The sequence below is a fragment of the Osmia bicornis genome, chromosome 13, assembly GCF_907164935.1.
Source record: "Osmia bicornis bicornis chromosome 13, iOsmBic2.1, whole genome shotgun sequence".
Classification (NCBI taxonomy): domain Eukaryota; kingdom Metazoa; phylum Arthropoda; class Insecta; order Hymenoptera; family Megachilidae; genus Osmia; species Osmia bicornis.
In genome coordinates this window covers 1350667-1375386 of record NC_060228.1, presented here as the reverse complement: position 1 = coordinate 1375386, position 24720 = coordinate 1350667, and the positions used below count along the sequence as shown (strand labels likewise).

Here is a 24720-nt window from a genome sequence, read left to right as displayed (position 1 = left end):
TTAACTTGTACAAAAGCTAAGGCAACTATTACGCGTTATCTCGTTCTCTGTCTAACCCTTTTCACCACAATTAGAATTGTTTCTCTTTATTTCTTCGTTTGCTGTTCGCCGATACTTGGATCCATCGAGCACCCATCGAGTCGCGCAAAATATCTGAATCCCGTCGGGTCTCATCGAATCTCGAATGAAGATTCTCTTTTTTGGAAGAAACCGATTCGCGACGAGACACAGCAGTCGGCATGTTTACACGAGTTTTAAATAAAAGAACATGGAAACGATCGTTCAGCAAATCGTTCGTTAAGAAATGTCATCATCTTAAATCCACGTTAAATTCCGAATCGTTCTCTTTCGTTTCTCCATTCCTTCTTATGATTCTTCTTTCTGTTTTGTACAAAACAACTATTGGAGCTCGAATATACATATACGTCGTGATGTGACACGTTTTATATCGTACAAGAACGTTGCATTCTCTTTTATTATGCCACAAAATCTCAACGAAGACTAGCGTGCACCCCCCGTCCCCTTTTCTGAATAAAACAGACAAAATTTCTCACGTGGAATTTTTAAATATTTCCCGAAACTGTACGAATGTTAACAATTCAAGTCCAAGAAACCAGTTTCTACGATAGCTTCGTACCCTACAACTACTTCTCCAAGTATTTCTTCAACCGAATTAATTTTGAATAATTGCAATTATTAGATTTCATCGATTCTTGATTCACTTTGAACTATTCGCTCTCAGACGAATATCACGTACTGCTCTTCAGTCGTTTGTTAAATTTTTTTCAATCGTTGAAACACGATCAGCGATGTTTTTATATGCATCTGAGGCTTACATCGCGATGTTCAAGATATATAATTAATATATGTATTTGCATACAACATACGCCACGTATATATTATAAATAATCAATTAAAGGTTTGCTTTCAAAGTAAGTAAAAATATATAGATATATAATATATACAATACATATATGCTCATATATATATATTTTTTTTTTCGATTTCCGTTCATTTTCTCTCCGTACTCCCCCGTCTTCGCTTATATTTCTTTCGCCGCCATCGAAATGTATCGCGTTTATCTTCTAAGACTGTTTTTGTGTTTCGTGTTTCATGTTTCGTGCATGCGAGCATGCTGATTTATGTGTACATTATATGCACGTGTTTGTGTATATTGCGTGTCCCGTTGTTTTCTTTTCTTGTGTACTGCTGTACCCTTTACTTTTTGTGTTTCAAAAAGAAAAGAAAGAAGAACGACAAGACAGAGAGTGTGTCTAGAAATTTGAAGACAACGGTAGATATCTTATTGTGTTATATAGGTTGTATGATTGTAATGATGGTACTGCCAGATAGCAGATGATTCTTTGTGCAAAAATGAATGGAAAATATGGAATGACATTTTCTTGTACTAGCCTTTGTTTTTGAGATAATTAATTTTGAAAGTTCTTTAATGCATTTTGTCAGGTAAAGTTGAAGGTTTGTACGTAGGAAAAGGTTGATACTTAATTTAACAAGTGCCTAATGTTTAATCATTTAAAATCAAGCTTAATGACTTTTCTGATTATTCGAAAAACTGTTTCGATTAGTATTTATTATCATTAGGAAAATTATTTCACAGGTATTCAACCGTAAGGATATTAATCGTGATACATAATTAAAACGAGATTATACTTCAGACATTGCGTCTATTTATTAGCTTATTTTTAATTATTAGAAAACCAATATGAATGGAGATATTTATCCATAAAATAGCAAGTCGTTTTCCAATCAAATACACGCGTACATTATCGTTCGTAAGTATTTGAAAAGTGTTCTCATGTCTAAGAAAATTTCATTCTTCGTCCATCAACATTACAGTTACTCGCTAAAATATAGGAATAAGGTAAAAATGGTACTTGTAAATAATTTATATGTATCTAAAAGATGCCAATCAAATCAGCAAAAAACTTTTGACAAAATACTCGCACGCGTGTTAAAATGATAGTAAAATAAATACGATAATAAAATAAGCATCATTTGTAAACATATATGATACGACAATAAATCAACAATTAACTGCTTTTGATAAACTTCTGCCAAACTTTTCAAGAATCATCACTTGCAACTTTCTAATTTACAACTGTCTACTTACGAACGCTAGTGTACTCAACTCAATTTTGTTAAATCAATGATCTCCAAAACGAAGTTCACTTTACATTTCCAAATCATTTCTGCACAACCCAATTACTCTCTGTCTAATTGCACCATCGTAACAAGCACGGCCTGTGTCACCGACATCGTCATATTTCAAACTCCTGTCCCAAACTATTTTCTCCGATCTACAGATATTGCCAACAAATTTTTAGACAACTATCTCGTACTCGTCGCTTAACAGTAGTTTAATGCGTGGTAAAACGCGTGAAAAAAAAAAATTCACGCACTTCAATCGTCATCGAATCGCCCGTTTCCGGATAACACGTTTCACATTTATTATTCGCGCCGAGTCGCTCCTAGTTCGCCTTCTTAATCATTCTAACGACGTGTCTGAAATTCTAACGACGTCTTTAATTACACGCTCGATGGATTTTAACAACGCTCGTTCTTTTCCATTCGAGCGACTATTATTTTTCTCTTTTTCTTTCTCTTGTGAATGATGAACGAAGCCGGAAATATAATTCAATAATTCGAAAACGAAGAATGCGAAACACGAAATGATCGTACCCTTCGAAAAGTAATTGACCCGATAAAACAACGTTTGAATTTCTTCATTAAAAAGAGACGCGCGATTCGATGACGCGATCATTAATGATCGATTACTGCACCTGCGCGCGATTGGACGATCACAAATACAAGCCTATCGGCGCCAGGGCACTTGAATTGTTTTTCTCTCGTATAAAAAACTTAAGCTACCTATAAACCTACGGTAATTCGAAACCTTTAGGATGAGCAACGAGCCTTTTCCTTATTTTTTTTCGTTTGTATGTTTGCTTTTCTTTCTTCTTTCTTTTTAAACATACCAATCTCTCGTTTACATATGTTTTCCCTCCGTGTCTCGAAGTTCGTCATCCTGTACTACACTGAACGAATAGAATAGAAAAGAAAATAAAGAAGAAAAAAAACACCATCGTTGCTCCGAAACGCTCGGGATCGTTCCTCGCTTCTTCATATCGATTTACATTTCGTTTCTTCTGACTATATTGGTAAACGAGAATCACGGTGAACGTGGATGATCGAAAGGAACATCCGGTTCCGATCGAAGTGACCGCTAACGATCGAAGATGAATCACTTGGACGGTGTACTCGATACTCTTTTGCGATTACGGACCGCACTGTAATGCGCAAAATTTCTCCAGTTCCCGTCAAATTTAAAGCAAGGGATTCAGAGATGTTTCTTCCTGCCACCAGTCTCGCCGAATGATTCTTGTTAGATTTGTGAGATCATTCAAAAGCAGCACGAACATCGATATCAAAAGCGAGAAAGATCCCTCGATCTACCCCGAGATTGCAAATTTTCTGTAACGAATCTTCGTCTGTTAAGCGGGGAAAAAATAAAACATAATTAACTGGTCGTATGAAAGCCCGTGATTAGGTTGCATACGACGAATCAACTCGCGTATCGGTTACCACTGTCGAGTTAACTCGTCGTGTAATTATTCACATACGGATAACATATGGCAAGTTAACGCGGCGTGTAATAATTCACATAGGTTGCGTACGACGAGTGAACTCTTCGCTAGAATTGCTTCGCGCTTGACAAGTTAACACGTTGGCCACTAATTATTTTTCATCAAAACCACTTTGCAATCATTTTTGCTACGAAACAGCTCGTATCTCTTCATCTATAGATCCCAATTATTGTTCAACTTCTGCTTGGTGGATCAACGTGTTAACAAACCTTATCGATCAGATCGATACACGGAAGTTTTCTCAATATTCAATGTAAAACGAGAATACTGATAACACGCAGACAAATTTCACAACATCTCGAGGTAAATAATGCGTAGCATCGTAAGAAAGGAGAAGAGCAACTGATAATTCCGAACACGTTATAAAAAGTACCGTTCTCGAACGAACAATAAGAAAAATATACGAATAATAAAATCACGAATGGCATTTGCACATATCAGTCGCGGGACAATGCTATCGTCGACACGAATGCCTGTTTATCATTCGACGATCACACGCAGGCATCGTAATTAAGTCCTACAGGAAAGTATAAGAAGAAGAAGAAGAAGAAAAGTAAATCATAAAAAAAGCGACTGGAAATTACTAGACACGATATATCTGTATATATATAATATACCTCCTTTCTCGGCAATCCGAAATCACAGATAATACGTTTTTTTTTAACTTCGCGTGAAATCATCTCCGCGTACAAGCATCCAAATGCACGCAACCTGCACAGAGGTCTGGCGCGCAGCACATGAAATTGAACGTATAAAAAAAAACACACGAACTCCCGCGCGCATCCGTATAAAATTTCGTTGTGATGAACGTCGAAATGCGGCGGGGACTTTTCAATCGAATACCGAGCGGAAGTAGAGTCGTTTTTATAATTCTTCGTCGTCCAACGGCGGCGACCGCTGCTACCACTTTCTTCATTTCGTGGATTTCATTGTATAATCGCTAGAAAAAAAACGTCTCTCGTCGGCATCGTGCCACGGATGCATCTAATTATACTCTAATATCACCGTCGAAGATTACTTACTTCGTCGATCGCATTCGCGACGTAAAACCATATGTCAGCGCATCGAAGAATCTTCGCAAAAGAGAATATCGAAGAAGTCAGAAGTACAGTGGTCTAAAAAATTGATTCAATCCGTGTTTTCATTTTCTTCTTACGAAGGAACAGACGATGGGATTACTATTTATGATGTTGATTACTTTAACTACCCTGATTACCAATTGAAACGATGAGTAGTTTAAACGAAGTCAGACTTACGTTCTTTCGTTCTGTTCTGTAGGTATTTTTCTTTTCTTTTTGATTTTTTCTTTATCCGTCGTCGTATTGCCTGTTAAAGACTAGATATATGCCTCTGTGATTCTGACGTGTTCGATAGAGTTAAACGCATTCGAAGATGCGTCGCACCTCGCTAATTTCTTTCTCTGTCGCGCGTACCCACGGAGGAATTTTAAACTGACAGCGACCACAGGTACCGATCTTTCCTGTTCACACACGCGTGCCAAAGGGAATTTTCGAGACGATCGTCGAGAGAAGGTTTTATCCAAAGACGAACGCCCGCAAGACCCTGAGAAACTAATTGTAAAACTTACGACGTAGCGTGTCATTATGGTCCTGTCGAGTGAAACGTAATCGTTATTTTCTTCTTTTTATTGCGCCACGGCAATGTACGCGCACTGTACCATCGTCTTATAAACTATGTAGTTTCTGAGGATTACTACCGCTACCACTTATCAACGTTTATCCGCTGTATCGTCAATACCACCGTTTTTCATTTAAGCAAACGGTGTTCACCTCTTAGTTAGAATAAAAAAAAAAAGAAAAAAGAAAAATAAACGGAACGATTAATTATCGCGTGTTTCTTGAGACAAAGACACCATCGTACCGATCGGGGAAAAAAACGAACGAGATCGTTTTTTTTATCCTGGAAAACTCGCGTGTGTGCACACGTGTATACGCGTACGTAACAACATTTGTGTAAGTCGGTCAGCTACGTTAATCGCAACACAAGTATTACGTGTGCGGCATAAAGTGTTGATTCTCGAGTGGACGCGTCAGCTGTAATTGGTTCTGTGTGTGCATCTGCATCTGCAACTGCATCTGTTGTGCTTGTAACTGCGCCAACGCAGCGGGTGAAGCAAACGCCGGATAAGCTAGTGTCGTGTTCAGGCACTCGTTGTGTTCTTCCAAAGAGTTCTGAGCATAATGTAGCACCAAGTGTTTCAAACTCTTGTGAATGTTATACGGTTCGGCGAAACCGAAGCCGCGTTCTGTACCGTATATTATGCAATGATTCACCGTACCGTTACACCTGTAACAAAAATAAACGGACGGTATTGTTTCGTGTCCTTAAGGCATTTGTCGAAAAATAATAGGCGTATAGAAAAGTAATCGATAAGTTGCATATTCGGCATTGAGAGAACTGGTGTAAACTCGACTGTAAGAAAGGTCAGTATTCGTTTCTTGCAATTACCATTGTCGTAATCACCTTTGTGTATCAGTGTAGACGGTACAAACGTCGCGCGTTTGCATGAAATTTTGATAAGCACGAACACGAGTATTTTTAACACGTGGATATCTACTTTAATAAGCAAAGCTTATGATACGAGTTGTTTACTAGTAAAGAAGCAAAGATTCTTTGAAACATTTGAAAATCATCATTTTCCTAATAAAATGAATACGTACATGATCGAAAGAGCGTATTGTCCAGTTCTCGAGGTTCGAACGAGAAATGTACCATCTGGCCTCTCAGCCAATAAACGATCAGCATCAGGACGAGAACATTCTAAATAAAGCCACGTCTTCTCGTCCGAATGAACTTCAAGATCCACTTCCTGAAGATCTCCGTACAATTCGCCCAATACAGGATTTGAAAGCGAGTGTAAAGTGAATATAAGTTTATTGATTTTGTTTTGATTCATACCATTCTTCTTCAACCATCTGAAACATAATGTATCGTTTACATCTATTCTAACTAAAATTATATCACTGATAATTTAAAAAAAATATCACGCAACACTTACGTTACATGCTTATCCTTTTGGCGTTGAAGCTGTTGAATTTCAGGTTTCAGTTTCTGCATTTCTCTTTCGAGAGTTCTATTGTAAGCAATCTGTTCTTTCAAGCAACGATCCAATTGCTCTCTGCTATCTTCTAAGGATTTCAGTCTTCGTTTCAACAGTTCTGCATTTTCGGTTAATCTATAAACACCAAAGTGATTAGATACTCTGCTTCGAATGAATGATCGAAAGTACGGATAAATGATACTCACGTTAATATTTCGTGAGGTTGAGCTTCTTTCTGGAACTTTTCTTGCAATTTCGTTTGATCCTCGAACATTTTAATAGCCTCGGAGAACGCTTCCAACGCTTGCCGTTTCAGTTGTACCTCGGAAGCGGTTCTGTTATACATTTCCGAGAAACCAAGGTACTCCTTCAACGCGTCGGTTAACTCTTTGTCGAGTTCAATGTATTTTTGTACGACATTCGCCATGTCTGTTGTACTTCCAATATCATCGTCCTGATAAGAGAGAATGAAAAAACGACAGACTCGATTTAATAATGGAAAAAAACAGAAACAAAGAGAGAGAGAGAGAACGACGTTTAAATCATCTCGAAAGTTACCTGTTGAAACCGAGACACAGGGTACAATAGTTTAATATCCAGCGTGGCATTATACTGTGCCAAAGAGCAATTCCTATAGTGATCAACCAGCTCGATAACCGAATGAAAGTTATACGGCTCCGAGAAGCCATATTTTCCGTTCCGCTGACAAATCTTGATAAGCTTGTTGGTCCCATCTTTACGCAATGTCAGGGTATATTCCCCTCCCTTCGAGGAAGCGTCACGAACCAAAAAGGTACCATCCGGTGCATCGATCATTTTCTCGTTAACTTCATCCCTCGTTATGTCTCCCCAATACCATTCAGCCTCTTGAAGTGTACGTGGCCTAATGAATGAAGCGTAAAACAATGGATGTAGAGTAAGGAAAAATTTAACAACTCTCTCCCTTGAAGCATATTATTATAAATTTTTATTATTCACTATGTTCAGGGAGAATTACCTATGAGGTTGTTGCTGCTGCTGCTGTGGTTGTTGTAGCTGTTGTTGTTGTTGTTGATTACTTTCCGCGCTGGACGTTGATGGAGCCATAGTAGCGCTATCCTCGTCAAGAACAGGGAACGGATCTAAAACTGGAAACTGTGGTCTCGAAACTTTTCGCGGTGGTAGTTGCGGAGGACTCGCGAATTGTGGCAATCTTTCGTTCCAATCGCCGTGTAATAAAAGTATCTCTATAATTCGTATGTGAGCCTCGATATTGTGAACGATTTGTCTGGAACAACAAAGAAAATGATCATTTATAAAGATCCATACAAAGTACAATCGTTTGACCGCGACTAATAGATAGCCGGCCACATAAGAATTAACAGAGGGTTCGCTGTCGAAGCAATAAATTTTTAGCAAAATGAAAAAGCAACCGATTGCGATTTATCTCTTCTGGTACAACTCGTTTCAAGCGAAAAGCGATGATGCAACAACCGCGCATCGGTTAATGTGAAACTATGGAAACGCATTCATTAGACATATTTTTATCATCGTTCGTCGCTCATCTCTTGCCAATACACTCGCGGCCTTAAACGTGAACGTACTGATGATTGACTAGCTTATTGTATATCTGGTTGAAAGGGTTAACTATATTATTATATTATATTATTCCTATTCCTCTGACTGCTTACCGTTCTGTTCTATCCCGAAAGGATTAATACACCCTTTTTTAAAAATAATAATCAATAATCTATAATTAACCCAATCATTTATTATATTTATATTGAAATCTTGATTTTAACGTTTGTTCTTACAAAATCATGTACACCGATTATACGGACAACAATTGGCGTCTGATGTAGACACACAATGTACACAAGTATAATAAATTGAAATAATTATTTTTCTGAACTTACACGATCCGTTCCCAAGGCGGTCTGACGAAAATGTGACAGAGAACCTGTATGAGGATGGTAGGAGGCTCCGTGTAACCTCTTGCGTGTTGCAGCTGACAGATTCGACAGAAATGAGCCATCAAATGAAACAATGTCGTACGGTGATGTTCTGGAAGCTCAAGGACCAGCTGTGCTAAACGTTGCGCGCATTGTTCGTCATTCTTCGTATCTAAATACAAGAAAACAATGTCTCCTATATCCTTGATTAAAATAAAACATCGTTATTTTGATTCAAGATGGAACTGGATGCTTACTAGATGCTTCGATAAACCTGTCGTAGAATTGAACGGGTATCACCGGATCCGGCAATTCCCGTAGAAATTTCTTCAATACGCTCGCGATACATTGCGGGGTGTAGGAATTTAAATCAGCGTTACAAACATCTAGAAACGTAATGATGATTATTCGTTAAGAGAATGAAATATGATGGAAAAATATTTGCGATGGTAATAGTGAAAAGTTAATTGGCTGACATTACTTCTCAATTAGACGTAACAAGCAATGAATTTTGTTTACCTTCGTTTAACTTTTGCCGCAGTTCCAACGTTTGCTCGTTAGGAGGACTGCTGTGGTAGACTTTGTAAAGATCCAGCGTGCTATCCGCAAACGCCTTCTCCTCCAAGGCACGGGTACACCGTTCAACTAGGATAGGTGCGGTACGAGTGGAAGTGTCGAATTGCAAGCACAAACCAAGACCGAATACTGCAATATAAAATACAATCGATCGTATCAAGAAATTTCTATACAGTCCACTCGTAATGTTAAATTATCTAATCAGACGAGCATGAGTAGAATAATTCGAATGAAAAAAAATTCATTTGCACCCAAGTGTATCTGTACGTGTATTTGCGGTCGGTATTTCAATTGTAAGTCAAAAATTTCCATCGCACGCGTACAATTTCAAAATGTAAACACCGTTACACATAACGAGTAAGTATAACTGTCTTTGGTAACGAAAGGGTTAAAAACTTTCGTTTGTTCGCACGTGTGTCGATGTTCGACCAATGACAGAGAGAAAAATCAAGGGAACAGCTGTGAAAACGAAAACGAAGTCGAAGACGATGATACCATGTGGCTTATAATGCGAATCTTCGACGAGAGTAACGTGACAAATAGTAATAACGAAGAGAAAAAAAGTATGTGCAAACAGGTGCACGTAAACGAGAAAAAGCATCGAGTGTCATTGACCCGGTAGAGGGGTAATAATCGCGCGACGAAAATTAATTAGCTGTGTAAATTAGCGTCAGCTCGCTGGGGAAACATACGCGGGCGAGTTGAACGTCGCGGCCGCCACAGAGAAAACGGGGGCCTTTTGCTAAAGAGACAGAAACGGGCATCTGCAACAGATTCGTCCGTTTTTATGGATATGTTGGAAAGAAAAAGAAAAATTCCTGACATCTTACAGACGCATTCCAGACGCTCGAGGAGAAACGTAAAATCGTAAAGAACGTTCTCTCGTTCGTTCTTTCTTTCTCCGGCAGGCTGGATGGAGCAAACGAGTGACCCAGGGAAGTCGTAGCTACCATTCCTTTTTGTTCCAGCACGGATCGGACGAAAATAAGCGGGTCGAAAGGAAAGGATGCGTATATTTTTCTACGCGGTTACGTAACGTGTTCGCATGGTGGACGACATTCCATGGAGGCAGGGGTCTTGGACGAATATCGGCGTCCTTTCGAAGGACCATTGTGTACATAATCCAACTCCATTTATCCAAATACGTTTACCTATGCGGAATAATGAAATTTCATGCTTGAATTCACTTATTCAAATATGGCGTCCTATTATTCGAACAAGAAATCATTGTTACCGAGCCGAAGCAGTGACTCTCTATTAAGCTATCTAATTTTAACTTAATCATCGACAGCCACTCCTTTACAAATATAATATAATATAATAGCAAAATGTCCTCTATTCTATTGCTCCTCGTGTACCATCGGTACACGTGGTCTCAGCCTTTTCCATTTCAATGAGCAAAACTCTAAAGTCCAATTTCAGTGTAAGAATATGTAATAGAAAAATGATGATCGTAGTTTAAAAGCAAGCCGAACCTCATCGTCGATCCATCGTAGGACACTTGTACAATCAAAGGCGTGTAAGTACGCATGCATTATAAGAAGAAACTAAGAGATAGACATGTGTGGAGGAGTGGGAAAGAGAGGAAAGAAGGCGAAGGATGAAGAGGAGAAGTGAAAAGAGAAGAAGAAGATGGTGGGAGTTGTAGGAGAGACTGGTACCAAGCAGAGGTAGGAGAAAGAAATTTATTTTTACGACCACACAACAACGACGTCTTGTTCTGTTCGTGAGAGTGTATCTTGTCGAGAAAAAAAAAAGTTTAAATTAAAAATCTGCGCGAGCACGTCGGTCGGGCAATATAAATTAAACGCACTGACTGCCACGACGAGGGTCACCGATAATCGACATCTGCAATTTTGTACAATCGAATGAATAATTTAAAAAAAAGAGAGAAAGAAGACAACGGATTTATTTTTACTGCTATTTGACGTCGAATTTAACGTGTTAATAAAAAAAAAAAACAAGCGTTTCCATTATTCCATCTAAATCTAAAATCATTTCATCTAAAAGGAAAACGATATCTTAGGAAATTGTCTCGGTTTGCTTATATCGATAACACTTTAATCGTCTACACTCTACATGTTGGATCACGATTCCAAGAGTTGCCAGAGAATTTCTGAGAAAACTGTCTACCTTCGCGAGAACGCATACTCGCGGCGCGTATTACAGCTCGTAGGCGTCGAAAGTGACGAATGCGTCGATGATCCTCGTTGCAACTGTGGGTATCTATCTTGTTTTCCAGTATACTTGGATAATAACTCGTAACCTACAATACGAGTTTCAAAACAATAATAATTTGAGTGTTTGAAATTCATGTTCGAATCGTAATGTATGCGTTGATCTCCGTAACGTAATCTATTGATGCGGAATAACAATAACAACAGCAAGTCGGTCCGGCTCCAACACCCTCGGTTCACACTTCAACCAGGCTATAACTCAATGTTTCGATCGAAAGACACCATGAATATTTAGTTATTCAGATATTAGAACGACAAGTAACGCGGCAAGCATCGTGGCGTCCTTGCTGGAAACTTCATAAACCGTGTGTCCGCGGCGTTCGATTGCAAAGCAGGCAACAAGCTCGATTCCAGCGTCAGCGAACACGTTTCTGATGCAATCCGGGGATAGTCGCGGTTAAAAGACATCTGAATTTTTAAATTGTTTCCGTGTTTCCGTCCCATTAACGTAACGAAGAAGTAAATGGGTGTGTTACGGACCGAGGCTGTATCAATGTCATACGTTACGAAAGTGGACGGTTGCGTCTGTATCTGTGGGTATTTTGTCACACTTACCTGGAGTAAATCTATGGACACGATTTTCCGAGTCGACTGGCAGGCAGTTAGGGGACAAACCCGTCGCCGTACACGTCCTGTGAGCTACTAAACCGCAATCTATCGGACAGAAAGCAAAGAAAAACTATTAATATAGTAATATTTTCTATATTTCTCTTTAACAATCTTTTCTGTCTCATTTTTTTTTTTTCACTTTTAATCAGTCATCGTGAAAGTTTGACAAACGTTATCACGATCGATGATCGATTATTATCAATTGGTATCGATAAGTTGATAAAACACACCTAGACAGAGAAAACCTTGATGCAGCAGGCCCCTGAGGTATTTATGGCACTTGTCGCACTTTTCCAACACGCTGAAGCTTTGTGACATGAGGGTATGAGCATTATTACAAGTCGAAGAACCACTGGCAACGGAAGAGATCGAGTCGGTGACCATGCTGGACGTGGATGGTGTGGCTATGGCGGCAAACTGTGGCAACGAAATCGACGACGGTGAGGCTGAAGACTGGCATAGCTCCTCGATGCAAGCTAAAATGGTTCTCTGGTGGAACTCATCCTTGATGCCCATGTTCTGCGAACAAGACAAATCGTGCGATCCTTTGTACCGTGTCGTTGGTCGAATCAACAAGTTTCCTGGTTTCTTAAGGGATCATTCTGGTTTAGATGCTCAAAAAAAAGGGCTATTTTTGTAAATTTTTTAAGGAAGTATTATTATAGATATTGATATAAAGTTTATATAGCTTAAGAAATACACTCTCGAAGTACATAAAAACATTTTTGATTTATTTTTTTTAACACTATTTATACATAAAAATTGCAGGCAAACATAACTCCTCGAAACTACGTTTCTTTGGTCGGCGGTGGTGATTTCTCCGGAGTCACTGAACCGATCCTTATGAAATTTTAACCATACGGTTTCTACAACCGTATTAAAATTTTAATTTTTACTATTTTTTTGGGGGCCAAAATCAGTGAAAAAAAACCTCATTATTTTCTTTTTTTTTCTAAATCTCCGCAATTTTTTTATTCATCAAGAAATATCAATATCCATAGAATGCGCGAGAGCCACTGTACTACTGAATCTAAATATGTTTGAGTTTTTCGTTTTAAATGAGCCGTTATCAAAATATCAACGCTGCCAGCGACATACCAACTTTTCGAGGAGTTACGTTTGCCTGCGATTTTTATGTATAAATAGTGTTAAAAAAAATAAATAAAAAATGTTTTTATGTACTTCGAGAGTGTATTTCTTAAGCTATATAAACTTTATATCAATATCTATAATAATACTTCCTTAAAAAATTTACAAAAATAGCCTTTTTTTTGAGCATCTAAACCAGAATGATCCCTTAATCCATTATATCTAACACTGATTCAAGTATTTCGTACCGATAGCCCTTCTTTTCGGCTCAGTAGATTCCCGAGTCAACAGGTGTCAGGGACACAAGTGTGTTAGTCTAATACGTTAGCTTCTTTACATGGTTAAATCGCTTGATGCATTACTATTATGGACTTCTGCTTGCAAATTTTTCAGCCATATCGATTAAATCGCTATGGAATTTCTAAAACGTGAAGTAAATAGATTGTTAAATCATTTCGCTACTTCCGTCAGGCCGGCAGGAATTTTGTCCAAGTTATGGTATTCGGGTGTGAGAACGTCCTGGCTATTTTAAAATGTGCCGACTAACGTGTTTCCCGGCGCCACGTCGCGCACTGGGCCAAATCTGGCTATTATTAGCCTGTACGCGGCAAAAGTGAGAATCGATGCGCACACGTATGTATGTAGGTAGAGTGTTAAGAAAAATAATGGTCACGGCTCATCGAGCGATTCGGTAACAATGCTGCGTAGAGGAGGAAATCTGGCGAACGTCAGCTATCCTCAAAGAAGTCGAGCGATAGAAGAATGTGAAAGATAGAGGTGACAGTACGAAGATGTGTTAAGTGTCACCGCGAAGGCATCGGTATACTATAAAAGTGAAACTGTAAACGCCGAAATGCAGAAGTTAAAACACATGTCAAGCTAGAATATTACTAGCGGACCCTGTTCCCTCTAGGTCAATAAGCAATGCCTTCAGTATTTTATGCCTCTATAAGTTTGAAATAAGGCCACTTCGTAACTGCGACCCGTCAACGCTACAATTTTACACCCTAGGTCAATAAGCAGTATTTCTTACAGATGCTTTTGCTTTTACTTCTGCTTTTTTATAGCTCTATAAGCCTGAAATAAGGCCACTTTGTAACCATCAACGATCTAACTAATTTTCACAATTCATTCAGAGAGAACGAATCACTTCCCTAAGGTTTACAACTTATCATCATCTTAACGACTATAACGAATATGGTTAAAAAAGAAAATTTTCGTTCTTCGTCGGACCGCGGTCGGTGTAACGACAAGTAGCCGCGGAAACGGAGAAGCCTTCGATCAGCGAGGACGAAACATAATTTGCCAGCTCATGGCTCGAGAGTGCAAAAAAAAAAGAAAAAAAAAGAAACGAGCGACGAGAGTGTAGAATTTTTGCTTGAATCAGCGAACGAGATAAGACGGCACGGGGTTAACGTGTAATTTATCAACGCTGAGACGGCCAGCGTGGAGCGTTAATTAGACGCGCAAAGACATCAATCCCGAAAGTTTGTTCTTTTTTCCTTTTCTTTTCTTTTTCGGGGAAAGAAAGACACACGTTTCTTGCATCGCGAGATGGTCGTTAAATTGTTACGCTTCGTCGTCTGGAACGGAAAACGCTTGCTCGACCGACCCGTCGACGCCATGATAAAGATAGTAACGCCCTTAATTTGTTTTCAATAATCGGACCGTGTCTCGTGCTCTGGAAAGAAAACGTCTCAGACGAGAACGAGGTGTCGTGTCGTACTTCATAGAATATGAAGAGGGGAAACTGATTTGGAAGAAATCACGGCGTCGTCGGACAAACGTGTTCGGAATTCGTTATTCATTCGAGCAGCTAAGCAATGAAAAAGGTGTGCCAGGATGGCACGAACGGATTCGCAAATCGATTTCAGATTAAGAAAAGATACCTAAGGACCTAAGGATCTGCAGAGCTAAGGAGAAGCAGATGCGGTTTCTTTCCTACGAGACTGGAACTAAGGAGTGAATCCTCGAGCGAAGGACGAGGCGAACGGGAATCGAACGATTTCTCGCGCCGAAAGGACACTTGGAGACGATTTACGAGTCGATTAGCATGGTAATACACGATTTACGCTCGAAGAAGCCTTGGCCAGACGAGTATTTTTACTCTTTTCGTCTGAACACGAGTATCGAGACGCGTCGAGACCCGTCGTGACTAAATTTCCAAAAGATCCTTGCTAATCGGTGTGTTCCTCTAAGAACACGATTCTAAAGAACACGATTTTCTTGTATGATAAAACAAAATCTCTTCTCCGAAAAAAAAAGAAACTTGAAAAATTTGATGCTTATCTCAATGCGGAAATGAATGTCAAGCAATTAGCGAGCGACGATCAGTTGGTATCAGATACAGTTAATCCGTTAACGAAGAATTCGTTATAGAATCAATGAATTTATAGCGAAAATAAATTTCGTCAACCTTCACCGTGAATTTACTCGTGGTTTTTAAAAGTCGTACACGATGCTTTGAACTGCTTCGAAATTCTGAAGTCATGCCCGAAGATAACGTTTGGAGAATTCTTTGGCAAAGATACGAACTCGAAGATGCTCGCCAAGTACAGCTGATAAACGGTGAAAAATTTCGCCGAAGGAGGAAAGATAGAAAGAAAAAAGGAAAGAGTAAAATATATGTACGTGTATGGGGGAGAGAGAAAAGAGAGAGAGGGACGGAGAGAGGAGTCGATAAAGAGTCGAGCGTGGCGTACAAGAGACGCTACACAGGGCAATTACAGGGTCAACGGGCCAAGGAAAACGTCGTCCAGATACTCTCGACTCGAGGTCATCGCCTTTGAGTACTAGCCAAAGAATTTTCGATCTCCCACCAACATGGTTACTGAACCGACACGGTTCCCTGAATCGAAACCACGAGAGAAACGAGAAGAAAAATTCGCGGTCGACTACCATATTGCTTGCCATCCGTTCTCGATCTCCAAACGATCAGACCCTTATCGACTTTTAATGGTCTCACAGTTGTTCGCTACCAAGTTTCCGATAAACGTTGGAATTTTAACAAACTCTCCCGGCGATATATCGAAACTTTACTCGATTTCCTTGATAAGAACAAAACTAAAATGTTCGATCAATTTTTCGAGAGGCGAATAATTTGCTTCGTCTTTTCTGTCGCGATGAGTGCAAAGCTTTCTATGATATTAGGTTACTGTTTATCAAGCACAAGAAAGTCTGACATAGTTTAATGGCATAATAATAACGAGATGGAATGTAACAAGAAATTGTAATTAAGAAAAGAAAGAAAGAAATTTGGATGAAATTGACTTACCATGAGCTTATCCCGGTCTAGGTGGGGAAGATCACTGCCCTTGACGTCCTTCGACTTGAAAACGTCCGCATAGCGGTAGAGATTTAGGGCAGCCATCCATTCGACCACGTTTAATGATGTCCACTCGTTCACGGGCTGCCGATAGAAGTGAACGACTCGGGAATAAAAAACATTTCTATACCAAGCACAGGTATGAAGTGAACGAAAAGGAAATGAAATGGCATCATCGTGGAAGGAATTCGCGCAGAATCGCACGACGCAACGATTCGCAAAGAAACGCTAGCAGATATCATTAATCTGACTTATTCGCGAATGAAATTATGTAACGAATCCGGTATAATCGTCGGTAGCGAATTCCACGCGCCGATAAATCGCAATGACGCGTTTACCATTTAAAAAATTCGCACGCGAACCCGCGGGGAAAACGTGCTTGTATAAACAGAATGAATAATTTCAGACACTGGCGTGATCGAATCCCCTTCTCCCGTTCCTTCTTCCTCCTACAAATTCCAGTCTCGTTCTGTGAAATTCGAACGTCAATTAAGTTGCTTGAATTGGTCGCAAGTGTCTCGGAAATCTTATTGGTACGCTTTCATTAACGCGTCGTCTGTTGTCAAAGTCATTGCTGATCGATGCTTGATATTTCATTTAACCAAATCATTGAAAAATTACATTAGTAACATTAGTAACTTGAAATACAAAATTAGTATGTCGTGTTGTAGCAGACGTGACTAATTCTACTGTGCCAGACAACGCATTAACACCTTGTCACGTGAAAATATAAATTATTAAAGATTGACGATTAAAGATGTTTAGTCTATAATTTGCACTTCGACAACCGCAAATATCATGTCATTTTTCTATATCCTACATATACCTAAAGGAAACTACAGGTGTTTGGGCTGACTGTCGAGCAAGTAGAGGCGTCCGTCCAGTGATCAGACACAAAGAGACTGATTCTACTCCTTGCACGGACAAGATTGTCGCACTCGAAATACACATAACGAGCGATATATCGATAGAGTACTCGATAAAGCGAAAACGTAAAAACCGACGGTGAAAAAAGAAAACGTAACCTTCTCTCGTAACCTTAAGACTTAAGCCTACGATCGGGACGACATGAGCTAGATAAGGCTGAGCTTCGTATCGCGAGCACTCGAAAAAAAACTCAAGTCTGATCTCTGAATATGTATTCACATTTATCATTTGATAGACTGTGGGAGAATTTTCTTAGAGAAATTGTAAGAATCGTGGAAATTGTGAAAATTTATCAATATCGAATCGTGTTTGAACTCGAAGAAAATAGAATACCGTTGATTGTATAAGCTTGATAATGTGATTAGAATTATATCGGCTCGAACGTTAACGGAAACGCGTGAGACGTTCTTCTATACAATCGTGTACAATTCAAGCACGCGTTAATGTTTACCTATAATTAGAAACCAAGAAACCGAGAATCAAATGAATCGTAACCGTTCTAAGTATCTCACTCCGTTTAATGCTAATTAATTATAGAGAATTCTAAATAATTATAAATTCAGACATCAATGGTAAGTCGACAATTGTCGGTAAATGTAAACAATTATCTAATATATAGATAATATATTGCTAGATTTTCTTCGCTATCATTCGCGAAAGTTTCAAAAGAATTCGTTTCGTTTTAATCGTCATTGATTTACGATACCTCGGCACCGCTACTACAGTAGAAACGTCAAATGATTAAGTCATCATTTCGACCTTGCTCCTATCGAAGACCAGACGGAATCATCGTCACGATCGTAAACTCTAAACTCGCAATGATAAACAGCAACGTTGTTAACGAGAGAAAGTCAAACGCAAAGATTACACTTGTAGTACTACCAGTGTTTCCCTAAAAACTGCAAAATTATCGCTTCCGTTCCGTACACTGTAAATATAAACATTGTATTCTGAATGATTCGTAGCAGTAGCTTTAACCGTACAGATAATCAAAGTTTTAAATCTCACACGATATTCAACGTATTAATAATCTATATCATTCTGTGTCTGACTATACATCGTTATCTCTACTGCGGTCCATTGTGGCAGTCGAAGTGTAATAACTGCAACCATTTCCTATACATTATGCACCGTCCGGTCCCCTCGCGTACCGCATGCAAGAAAAGTGCAAGAGAAACGCAAGAGGAATGTTGAGAAAAAAGAAAAGAAAAGTTCGCCCCCCTTTAACGGTTTAGCGTTGCTTTCGCCGTGAGATAAGAGTAACGATGCTCGTAGATTGCGATTTATCAAGGGGGAACGAGCGAGCCTGGACACGCGTCGAACAAGCAGAAAGAAGGAACAGTTCGTAGCAGAGAAGGAGAAGAATGAGCGATCGTACTGACCTTGTCCTTGTCGAGAACCTGGCCCGGTAGCGCGTGACCCTTGCTACTCCATTGGCAGAGATGTTGCCCGCTGTACTCGGAGCAGACCACGTGGAAGCACGCATGGCACTCTGTGGGACATAGAGAACCGCACATGCAACAGCAGGGATTACAAGCGGCTGTTAGCTTATTAGTGGTCGTCTCGGACCCGGTTCCATTGCCCTTGACAAGGGCGCGTTGCCCGTTACTGGCAAAGCCCTGCTGACCGATTGAATTCGCGTCGACACCGCCCTCTGCCACTCGTTCGCGACTACCGCTCAACGAGCGCGACCGCGACCGCGACCGCGAACGCGACGATTCGATGGTCTGCAGCCACGGCTGTCGCAACTGCGGTACGATACCGTCGCACGAGCACAAGAACCGATGAAATGACACCGGTCTGGCACAAGCGGAAACGTTTATCCAACAATTCTGATCGTGTTCGACGTGTTCGCTCGTAGGCGGTGGCGGAATAACGTTTCTCGAACGAAACGTTTGCCTCGCAGCATCATCGTTCTGTAAACTGTTAATTTGGCCCGATTGGGGTACGTTCAACGAGGATATACCGGGATAATGATTGAGAGTTACGTTGCCGTTCATCAAACTTGTGGAGATCGATGGAGTCGAGGAGACGACGGGTGAGAAAGTAGTAGCGGGTGCAGAAGAGCAGCTGGACGAAGGGGAAGTGCTGTTAACGGGATGAGTTTGGTGATTACCAGCAACAGGGTAACGTCTGGATAAGGGCAATGCGACATTCCCTTTGGATTTGCTCAATTCGGAACCGCGAGTGGGATCGTTGACGTAAATGTTTCTAGACGGGCTTGGTCGGCTCGTGGAACCGGTGAAATGAAGATCGTTGTAGGTCGCATTGTGGACAATGGTTGGTAAATGTGATGGCAGTTGTCTCGAATCGCGGTGCAGCTGCAGATTGGACGCGATCGAGGTGGAGGCGGTCGATGCTGGTGGCACGATCGTTGGGGTAACGGACGAGCTCGAGGCGACGGGGTTCGTCGTCCCGGCACCCTTTCGGAGCATGTAATTGTCCGAGTCGACAGCTAAGAGCCGTGGCATGGCCGTGCTTTTAGCTTTATTGTCATCGCTCGGGTTCTCGTTCGGCGACTTGAGTGATTTCGGTGATTTCGGTGATTTTGGCGATACTTTCGTTTCGGCTAGCTTCTCGTATTCCTCTCTGTTCGCTGGCGACGTTATCGGGCTAAGGAGATCGTGTATCCTTCCGTGTAAGGTGACCGCAGGCTGCACCTGCGGAGCAGCGGTCGCAGCTGCGGCGGCGGCGGCGGCGGCAGCAGCGGCAGCGGCGGATGCACTTGACGCCCGCTTCATAGCTAAGGCCGGTCACGATCATCAAAGCTCCAGCCACGACTAGGTTTTATTAAACGCTTCCATGCTGGAGGCTCTCGAGTTATAGTCACTGGTGCGTTCCGGTGAGTCCTGAGCCTCCCTTGACAGACACGATTCACGAGCCCTCATCGTCGTCTCTGCCGCGTGTCACCGACTTTTTCCCTCGTTCACGGTTTCCACCTTGAGAACGTTCTAACTCTTTCTTCTTGCTCTTGCTCTTCCTCTTTCACTACTCGCCGCTGCTGTTCGCCGTGGGACGTTTCAGGCGCCGCGTCGACAAACTCTCGTGTGTTAAAAACGTGAACGTTTTGCTCGAGTCGCGGTGCAAGGTCACTCGCATGTCGTCAGTAATGCTCGCGCCGATCGGTCCCCGTCGCGCCGCGCCGCTTTGAAAGAAAACTTTCTTCACGGACGACGGTCGATCTGAAAATTCGGTTCGAGACGTTCCGTCAAGTTCGTTGATCTCTGCCGTTTCCACTCTTTTCCGTGACACTCGATTTTTACAGGCCTCTCCTCTCTTCTCTTTCTCGCCCCCTCTTTCTCTGTTTATAAAAGAAACCGAAATCCCGATGTCCTTAATCACCGTTTAAAAATCGTTTAATTGCCTACCGATCAGTCGCGGGTAAACGTGTCGTTTCGCATTCGATAGTTAGCTTATCGCCCGAACACGCCGATATCTTCATGAAGAAAAGATTCCATTCGGTATTAACGCGAACGTAAGGAGGGGGGCAACAGTCTGTCGAATTTGAACGGTAACGTCGAGACACGATCCAACGTGTGATTCGTTGCACGTTCAACTTCGTCCTTTATTATTAGTACGATTAAAATGGAAACAGGCAGACGGAGACACGAAACGTAGGAAACGGATAAAGATGAGAAAAAACCGAGGAGAGTAAGAGGGAACGAGACGAAGAGGAAAAAGTCGCTCCCGTGGGTGTGACCTCGTGTAAATTCGTTTTCCATAAATCTCACTCCTACCACTTTTCTCTCTCTTTCTATCTCTCGTGCGCGCACACACGACCTTTGTATAAACGCCGAGATTCGCCGAGCCGAACGAAACCGGTTTCGTCAAGCAACGACACCGAACGATTTTCAACGTAGTCCCCGCGAGCCGTGTGTAGCCGACGGGAGAGATCCTCGTGGGTTTATCGAGTGTAATTCCAGGTGACCTTAAAGCGGTTCCCTTCGTCAATTAGATCGAATTTATTTTACCAATACGCTCGACGAACAAGGTTTTCTGCTTGCACACGATACGTCTCGAATCGAATCGAATCGGTCTTGGAATCAAGCGATACGCGCATGTCTCGATCTCCGATTACTTTGCCTATTCAAACAAATGTGTCTGTTCTGTTTGAATGTTATACCCTTTTATTGTTTTTCCCTTGCTTCCTCCAGCTTTCCTTCTCTTTCCTTTATTTCGTGCAAAGAATCACGTTCTGCTCCGGATCTTCGTAACCTTCACCGTAGTTCATTAATTGTGGTAAAACAACCGGCTCCTGTCTCGTGTCTTGATAACGTATTAATTCCAGACGCAAATTAGATATAGTTACAAAATGGTTCTCGTGTTGCGGCTAATGTACGGAACGGAGAAGTAGTTCACGGTAAAAACGTGCTCGTCTGATCACACAGGTTCACAGAGTCACTTACTACTTGGTAACGTCGATTGAAATTTCTCACAGTCTGTATCCACGGTCGTGCAATAAAAACCGTTTGGAAATGATTTTCTTCTCCTTCGTGTTCACGTGTAATATATCACTGGTGAATCCGAACGATCCGTGCACACAAATATCCTCGATCGCACGAAACTGAACACGCTCGCGCTTGTTCTTATCGCGACCACCAGAAATCCGCGACTGCTGCGTCTCCTTGGTCTGCTTCTCTTCCCGTTCTCCTTCCTCGATAGATCACTATATAAAGCCACTTTACCAACAGCGAATCAACGGGCTCTGTCGGTAAAGCAGGTCGGTACGGACGATCTTATTACCTCGTTATTTCTCGTTCTTTTTCTTCTCGTGCTACATACATCCTTTTCTCTTTACCCTAATCATCCCATCGTGAACACAGGCTTTTTTTTCACTAGATAGTTGAAAAGCTGTCTGTCGAAATTTCTTCAATCTTCTTTGACCGATAAATTTTTATGCTTAAGAACGTTGCGGCAAAGAATCAAACTCTTTTTCTGGTGAATAAAATGTGACCGGTATAGAAAAATCACGTTACCGAACTCTCACGATCGTCTGTTCGTTCTCCGATCGGTCCACACCGGAACACCGGTGTCTACGTGCCTACTCGCAGAGGCAGCGCACGCACGAGATGGAAAAGTCCACTGGGCACTGCACTTTTTGCACCGGCAGTCTGCACCACGCGCACACCTGCACACACGGCCACGACACACACGTCACTTTGTGCACATATGTACACGACACCTATCTATCCATCCGTCTTTCTTCCTTGATATACGCCTTTCCCTCTTTCTCGACCGATGTCGTTCCTTTGCTCTTCTCGTCTCGTCTCGTCTCGTCTCGTCTCGTCTCGTCTCGTCGCGTCGCGTTCTCTTGCTCTCTTTCTCTTCCTCTTCCTCTTCTTCCCTCACATCACTATTGTTTCTCTTTCTCTTGCATCCATTTGCTCTCTCTCTCTATCTTTCACTCGGCTGCTGGCCGTGCACAGCCGGTCTACGTGCCGACTAGTAACACCGTGGGCCAAAGTATCCAACTTCTTTCCCGTTTTTTATCTTCCTATTTCTCCTCGTTTCCTGCTTGCTCTTCTTTACACTCCTTCAAATATAACTTTACGTATCACAAATTTTATTAGAAGATACGGTACTAAAATTTTCGGCTTTTTCACTTAAGGAAATTCACGCACAAATGTAACCAGCACCATCAACTAATCCATGTACTATGCTTGGCTTTTCAGACTGCTGCTTACTGCCTACTGTCGGTTCAGTTGGTACGGTCGGTCTTGTCTTTTAACTTCTACTACTTGTCGACCACTTCCCGAAAATCGAAAACGAACTATTCTTTTCAGCGGGTCTCGTTCAACACTGATCTCATTGTCGGTTCGTCAATAAAACAGCTTGCCATTGCCACCGTGGTCCGCGATCATGTATCTACGCGGACGATTTTCTACCAGAGAAAACACCTCCGACGGCTCGGCGCACAGCTGACCGGCCGGTCCGCCAAGTTCGGTCAATAGCCATAGCAGTCACAGCCTGCCGAGGGTTGCTCGTGCTCGACCGTCGGCGTTACACTTCGGCTCCTTTCGCCTTGTTTCGGCTCTTTCCGTGGCCTTTATGCGAGTCACCGGCGTAGCTAGCGATCGCTGAACCCCGGCCTCGGCGAACGATCGAAGCGGCTTCGTGGAAATTCCTTGAAACGTTTCTACCGCGTTCACTGGGGCTTTACAACAAACGCTTCTCACGCTCGGTATCTCGTCTTGTTTCACTTGGAAGAGAAACGGATCTTTTTCGAAGGAACGCGGGCTTTTTTATCGGGGCACAGAACCGATAGTACCTATACTTATTGTTAGCTTACCAATCGAGAAACGCGTGAACGGGCTGACGATTATCGAGATTCTACTGTGGTCTGATTGGTGGCAGAGGTTGACAGCTTTTATCAAATAAACATGAAATAATTCGAAATTTGCGTACAATCGTTCGCATGCAATATTGGATCATGTATTTTGTTTCCACGATTTGTACCTTTTTTGGGTTCGTTACGTATAAAAGGATTATTAACGAGTTTCGGACAAAAACTTATCCATCGAGATAGTTAATTCAAAAAGATTACTTATTTAAAAATTACCATCGAATCGCAATCGGTCTGTCAACTTGGGCTTAATTCCTTATCTGGTACCCAGCTGCAATAAAGTCTACCGAACGAGCACGTCCATAGTTGTTCCTAAGCGCAATGAAATAAAAATCAAGTGCTCGAATAGCTGATACAAAAGTCACGTTCAAACGGAAAAGACACGCGAGACGGTTTTACCGTCGTTCGTGACTAAATCCCAGCTGGACCTCGATTCTGTACGTGGTAATTCAACCCGTTACGTGTATATGTATCGGTTTTGAAGAACGTTAATCGTTCGCGTCGAACATAGATCCTGATAATTCAAATTAGAAATCATTATTTCTGCATCTTAATACTCTAAATTATTACGATATCAAATTAAAAATTTAAAAGATATGTAAATCATTATAAAATCGGCAAGCTTCTGTTTGAGCAACATGAATGATGGCTGAGTACAAAAGCAACCCCTCGACGGAATGACAGAAAGAAACAGAATCAAAAATCCCGTCCCCTCGTTGCGCGCAGTAAATGTCAATGCTGACGAGGCCAAAATCAGATTTCATTCTTTACGATCAGCCTTTGGTCTCGCCCTTATCGTGAAAAAGCCCTATACGTTGAAGGGTGCGTGTACGCGCGTGCTGTCGCGCGTATCAAGAGCTTCCTGCGGCACTCGAGTCACATGAAAGGGCCGCGCGTGTATTCGAAAGGGAAGAAAGGGACGTGAAAGTGAAAAGCGACATTCCAAGGTGAATGAGG

At 41.5% G+C, this 24720-nt stretch overlaps 1 protein-coding gene across 4 annotated transcripts in view; it reads right to left on the bottom strand.

Annotated features, from left to right (window-relative positions):
• Positions 1-1665: 1665 nt before the first annotated feature.
• Positions 1666-24720, bottom strand: part of LOC114871807 (phosphatidylinositol 3-kinase regulatory subunit alpha) — a 33524-nt gene continuing 10469 nt past the window's right edge. For 2 of the 4 annotated variants that reach the window (XM_029178238.2, XM_029178239.2), the window contains exons 6-18: positions 18803-18912; positions 16443-16577; positions 12310-12598; positions 12026-12124; positions 9177-9362; positions 8915-9043; positions 8622-8829; positions 7724-7993; positions 7285-7609; positions 6933-7180; positions 6685-6861; positions 6347-6601; positions 1666-5972 (exon numbers count right to left, since the gene is read on the bottom strand). In XM_029178238.2, the coding sequence (XP_029034071.2) occupies positions 5675-5972; positions 6347-6601; positions 6685-6861; positions 6933-7180; positions 7285-7609; positions 7724-7993; positions 8622-8829; positions 8915-9043; positions 9177-9362; positions 12026-12124; positions 12310-12598; positions 16443-16577; positions 18803-18912 (2729 nt within the window). In that variant the 3' untranslated portion in view covers positions 1666-5674. Of the gene's footprint in view, positions 5973-6346; positions 6602-6684; positions 6862-6932; positions 7181-7284; positions 7610-7723; positions 7994-8621; positions 8830-8914; positions 9044-9176; positions 9363-12025; positions 12125-12309; positions 12599-16442; positions 16578-18802; positions 22753-24720 lie in introns of those variants that run through there. The other 2 variants (XM_029178241.2, XM_029178237.2) reach the window with 2 other exon arrangements.